Below are 6,350 nucleotides of genomic sequence, written 5' to 3'. Positions count from 1 at the left end.
ACATCCTTTAGATGAAAAAGTGTGCACTCCCATCATTAGCAGAGAAAATCAAATTGAAATTGCTACCTTCCCCTTATTTATTGCAGTGCTATTTCTCTGCCATTCTTTTTTTATAGGTAAAATTCTATTATAGATGTTAATCTAAGTCCATTTATTGTCCACATTTCATTTCTTAGACTTTGAGTTTTATTTCCTGTGAGTCCTAAAAGTGCATTAATAGCCATCAGTCTTCTTTAGACCGATGTTGAGATTCAAGCTTGACTCTCAAAAACAAACCCGAGTCTAGAAAGGCCATTTCTTTAGCCTGACATATGACTTTGCACAAAAATAACTCAAAAAAGGATTTTGCCAAATATTTTTAAAACAGTAACAATTTGCCCATTTTTTATTTTTTAAACCACTGCGGCACTGCCCCATGCAAAATTTCATCATCAAAGTACCAAAATCTAACAAAACGATTACTATTGGCCAAAATTATACAAGTGATGAAGCAAACAGTTGTCCCATTAGAAAATTTTATTTAGTTTTTAACATATGACATTACACATTTGGTTCATAAACATTAGGAACCATAATAGTCTAGACATCAACAAAGGGGTAAAGTTCGTATCTAACGTTACAACTGCCACTAACAGGCACGTCTTACAATCAGGACCCGAGAGGTCCCTGGTGCCTTGAGCCAAACCAAATACACTGCTCGATGAATCAAGCTCTATGTCCTCGGTAGCATAGAATTTTGGATCGGCATAAGCTTTATTAGATAAGCTGTTTAACAGCTCCCTAACTTTTAGACTGAATGAAACGGGATCGTCTACATCTTGGGCGTTCGACGTGTAGAACTTGTTTTTGTCATCGATTTGTCCGAAGAAATTTATGTTCGAGTGCTTTAAAAGGCTGTTATTGTACCAAATTATTGCTCCTTTTTTATTAGGACAACGATTACCAGGCTCTTTGCCTGCATCAACAACACAGGTCTGACAATTTGTAGTTGAAACATTGCCTCGGCATTGGGCTAAACCATTTGCTTGGTCTTGGCCTTGCCCAGTTGAGCCAAGCCCAAACCCTGTTGAAGGAACTTTGATGGACAAAAGATTGAGAAAGCCATTCAAGTTTGTACCATAGGGCTATTGACAGAGTAGTTTTCCTGGCTAAAACAAAGATGATTTAAGGGGTCGGCACAATTAATTGGCTGCATGGAGGGAGAAGCTGAATAATAGAAAGCTGACAGCAATATATTTTGAGCACAACTTGTTGAATGAAATTGAAGGTTGGTTTTGTGGGTGTGTAATTCTCTCCAAGAACTGATCTATAAATAAACGAAACTTTTCGAGTTTTGGCCAAGTATGGAATTGAAAATGCTGACTTTTTTAGTGGCAACCTCATCAATCCTAATTCTTTTGATTAATAAAACTCAAAATTGCACTCCGACTTTGAATGTACTAGAGTGGAGTAAATCTCACACAAAATGTTACTTCTATAATATTTCCACAATAAATCACAGTTGGTAAGCTATTACTAGTGAGTAAAAAAATAATTTCAGTGGTGAACTTAGATTAAAATTAATGACAATTTTTCACTTAGGATTTAATTGTGAAAATGTTATAGAAGTAGCATTTGTCTTTTATTAATTAGCTCATGAAAATGCTAAGGAAACACTCTACATGATCCATAATTCTAAGCTCTAAACTAAAGACCAACTCAAATTAGTAAGGGACCAATGGAATTAAAGGCAAATGTTGAAAGATGTCACATGTGAGGGGGAGTATTAGAAATATGTGGTTAAATGAATAAATTTACTATATCTCAATAGTTTAAGCTTTTGGCACCATCGGTAATTTAACATTAGCTGATTGATTTTTTCTGCAGTGATTGGTTAAGCTTTTTGCTATTTTTCCAAGCATCTTTAGCACACGGGATGCAGTTGATGAGAGAGGGTTAGAGGGACTCCTGTTGCGGCTGAAATTCTAACCAAGTGAGTCCAAGTATGCACTCCGGTACTGTAACTTATGCTCTTCGGCTGTACTACATATAGCAACTCAACTTAATTCAATTAAGCCTTAATCCCAATTAAATTGAGGGTGGACTAGCCGTAGCATTAACATCTCTTTCGCTCAAAAATAACATTAACATGTCATGAATGATCATAACTATGAAGCAAGTAAATACACTACAATGATTATTGGTTAGTAACAGTATAGCACGTACATTAGGCAACATGACCAATTGTGTGTACTTTCTATTTGCATGAAATTGTTGGTGCAACAAGAAAGTAGGAGCATGTATTAGCCTACTTACCCATAAAATCTATTATAGTTGGCCATCACAAAACATTCTTGAGGGTTGTCCAAAAAAGATTTCACCGTTAGGTCTATGAACCTCTGCCAAAGCTATTGAAATTTGAAAGCTATTGAAATGGCTTGTGCCCTTGTGTGTCCAAGTTTTAGTACCCAATGTTGTACATTGTTGGAAAATCACATTTTTGTAGACCACCACCACCACCAACACCAATGCCGCCAGTCAAATCAAGCCCGCAACCTAGAGCACCAGTAAACAACATAGTCTCATTGAGTCCATGCTTGTCCTAACAACATCCTTTGAATGAAAAAGTGTACACTCCCATCATTAGCAGAGAAACTCAAATTGAAGCTGTAAAATTGAACTTGCTACCTTCCCCTCTATTTATTGCAGTGGTATAAGTAAGAATTTTCTCTGCCATTCATTTTTTATAGGTAAAATTCTATTACCAATGTTAATCTAAGTTTGTATACCTTCATGTATGATTTCAGTCATGCGGCAAGTGTTGATTTTTTTAACAAGTTGAAAAACTTATTATCTTCTATGAGAATGATAATACCTTGAAGATATGAGAACCTAAACTATGACTGAAACTTATGTTATGATATAACACTTAAATTTTTTGAGTAGCTGAATCATACTTTTAAATTTAAAAATAAAATAATAATAAAAACTCAAGTTTCTGAGTAGCGCATCTTGATTCTGTAAAAGAGAGAAGAAAAAACACTCTTCCATTAAAAAAAATAGTAAGTTCTTTTATTGTCCATATTTCATTTCTTAGACTTTGGGTTTTATTTCTTGAGTAGGCTTAAGAGTCAAGACTACATCAATAGCCATCAGTCTTCTTTGGGCTAATGTCAAGTTTCGAGCTAGGTCATCCCTCCGGTGGTTGACACGTGGCTTTACACAAAAAGAACTCAACCAAGGTTGAAGAAAAATTCTAAAAAGGATTTTGCCAAATATTTTTAAAACAGTAAAAGTTGCCCATTTTTTTATTTATTAAAATAACAATATTTAGCAATACCCCTGCCCCATGCAAAATTTCATCATCTAAGTACCAAAAATCTAACCAAATGATTACTATTGGCCAAAATTATGCAAGTGATGAAGCAAAGAGAAGTTGTCCCATTGGACAATTTTATTACCTTTTAAACATCATTACACAGTTTGATACATAAACATCAGAAACCATAACAGTCTAGGCATCAACAAAGGGGTAAAGTTCATATCTAACGTTACAACTGCCACCAACAACTCGCCCACCTCGTTTTCCATCACAACAGTTGGGAAGTTCACTAATCGCAGTATCAAGACACTTCTTACAATCAAGACCTGAAAGGTCCCTGGTGCATTGAGCCAAACCATATAGTTTGCTTGATGAATCAAGCTCTAGGTCCCCGGTAGCATAGAATTTTGGATTGGCATAAGCTTTATTAGATAAGCTGCTTAACAAATCCTTAACTTTTGGATTGAATGAAGTGGGATTTTCTACATCTTTGACGTTCCACATGTAGAACTTGTTTTTGTTATCGATTTCTCCAAAGAAATCTATGTTCGAGTACTTTAAAAGGCAGTTATCGTACCAAATTATCGCTCCTTTTTTATAAGGACAACGATCACCAAGCTCTTTGCCTGCATCAACGACACAGGTCGTACAGTTTGTGGTTGAGACATCACCTCGGCATAGGGCCAAACCATTTGCTTGATCTTGGCCTTCCCCAGTCGAGCCGAGCCCAAACCCTGTTGAAGGAACTTTGGTGGACAAAAGATTGAGCAAGCCATTTAAGTTTGTACCATAAGGGCTATTGGCAGTGTAGTTTTCCTGGCTAAAACAAAAATGGTATAATGGGCCAGCACAATTGACTGCATGGAGGGAGAGGCTGAATAATAGAAAGCTGACAGAAATATATCTTGAGCACAACATGTTGAATGAAATTGAAGGTTGGTTTTGTGGGTGTGTAATTCTCTGCAAGAACTCTATATATAGACGAAACTTTTCAAGTTTTGGCCAAGTATGTAGTTCAAAATGCGTTGACTTTATTCTTAGTGGCAACCTCATCTCAGTCCTAATCCTTTTGATTAATAAACCTCTCAAAATCGCACTAAGACTTTGAACGTGCTGGAGAGTGGAGTCAATAATCTCGCACAAAATCTTTTGGAGGCGCTTTTATATTAATTAACTCATGAAAGTTCTAAGGAAACTAGAAACCAACTCAAATTCGTGAGGGATCAATGGGATTAAAGTCAAATGTTGAATAATGTCACTATTTTAATGTGCGTGTTTTGCACTAATGATTTGTCGGTCACTAAAAATTTGTGGATGAACTTTCATGTTGAATGGATCTATGATATTCAAAGGCTACTGATGATATTTTATCTCTTCATTTAATTTTGACTGCGTTAAATTTCAATCCTCAAGTACTTGTTTTAGTTAAAGTCAATCTTTTCATTTAATTTTGAGCACATGCAAAACCATGAGCAGTGGATAATTTAGTTAGTTAAGGTTGCATGATTACATTAAAATTTGTTTAGAGGGGAAAGAGAGGGGGCCAAATGGGCATTTGCCCCTTTCTCATAAACTTTCCAGTAAAATGCTCTTTTTCTGAAATTATTTAGGGAAATACCCCTATTTTGAAACTCGATTTTCTAAAAATCAAGTTTCAAATGTAAAACTCGATTTTTTGACAATCGAGTTATAGCGAACGTGGACTTAGGGAAAAAAAAATTCTGGAACTCAAGTTCCATACAAAGAACTCGAGTTTATGGAACTTGAGTTCCACAAAAAAAAAAAAAAAAAAAAAAAAAAAAAAAAAAATTCAAGGAATTCAAGTTCTAGAAATTTTTTTTTTTAATTTTCAATTTTGTATAATTAACTCGATTGTCCAAAAATCGAGTTTTAAATTGAAACTTGATTTTCAGAAAATCGAGTTTCAAAAAAGGGGCATTTCTCTAAATAGTTTCAGACATAAGGGTATTTTACTAGAAAGTTTTGGCAAAATGGGCAAACGCCGATTTTGGCAAGAGAGAGAGAGGGATATATAAGAAGAAGGATTATGCTATATATGCTATGGTCTTCGCTATGAATGTCAAACAAGAAGGCTGTTCATGCTATCTCCCTTGAGAACGAGAGAAAACACCTATTTTATTGAGTTAGTCTAGTCATCTAGCGGCCAAAATGGGCAAATGCCCTTTTTTCGGAAATTAAACATCTTTGTGCCCTCATTCTGAAACTAAATAGGGAAATGCCCCTCTTTTGTAACTCGATGATCCTAAAATCGAGTTATATGAAATACTCGATACTCCAATAATCGAGTTATACACAGGTTTTTCCCGCACTGCTGGCATTTTTTGTTTTGAATCTCTACATAACTCGATTATTTAAAAATCGAGTTAGTTATACTGTTATAAACCCTGATTTCGTACTGTCTTTGTGTCAGGTGGAGTGTTTCAATGTAACTCGATTCCTGGAATATCGAGTTATAAAGTATACTTAATATCCGTAAAGTCGAGTTATTCTCTTATAATTTCTGCACACCTTCTCCCACTCAGTGTGCCTTGCTCTCTGCTGAACTGAGGACTTTCTGCTGAACTGTGTTGGAACTCCTCCACGGATCAACAGCAGCTTTCTTCAAACTCAATTGAAATTTGTATCACCTCAGGTAAAAAATTCACATCACAATTTTAGGGCAATGTTATTTTCATTTGATATTGTACTAAATTTTGATTTTTTAGGTTGAATGAATGTGAAGTAAGTACATTGGTGTGATTTTGGTTATTTGTTGTAGTAAACGTTGGTGAGAAGAGAATGAAATAATTTCTTTACTATAGCAACATTTTGTATTGCACATAATCATCATTGGTCAGACATTTACAACAACATTTAGTGTTGAAGACAATGTGTAGACATTACCAACAATGTCTATTGTTTATGAATGTCTTTGTTGTGTACCATTCTATGCAGGATTACATTATTTAGCAACAGTTGATACACACTGTTAAGTTGATCATTTGGTGTTATTGTATTCAGTGTCAATGTCTGGTCTGGCAACCCACAA

General features: G+C 35.2%; 1 protein-coding gene across 1 annotated transcript; it reads right to left on the bottom strand.

Annotated features, from left to right (window-relative positions):
• Positions 1 to 3,400: 3,400 nt before the first annotated feature.
• On the bottom strand, positions 3,401 to 4,259 carry LOC126688609 (cysteine-rich repeat secretory protein 38-like). Its single transcript, XM_050383368.1, has one exon. The coding sequence runs from the start codon at positions 4,217 to 4,219 to the stop codon at positions 3,494 to 3,496; it is 726 nt and encodes a 241-aa protein (XP_050239325.1). The 5' UTR covers positions 4,220 to 4,259; the 3' UTR covers positions 3,401 to 3,493.
• Positions 4,260 to 6,350: the final 2,091 nt, after the last annotated feature.

Source organism: Quercus robur, chromosome 1, assembly GCF_932294415.1.
Source record: "Quercus robur chromosome 1, dhQueRobu3.1, whole genome shotgun sequence".
In the NCBI taxonomy this organism is placed as follows: Eukaryota; Viridiplantae; Streptophyta; class Magnoliopsida; order Fagales; family Fagaceae; genus Quercus; species Quercus robur.
The sequence above is the reverse complement of the archived record's forward strand: the minus strand, read 5'-3'. Positions and strand labels throughout refer to the sequence as shown.

Bases quoted from the DNA above. Each gene is read 5' to 3' on its own strand.
- LOC126688609 (XM_050383368.1), bottom strand. From the start codon at position 4,219: ATGTTGTGCTCAAGATATATTTCTGTCAGCTTTCTATTATTCAGCCTC.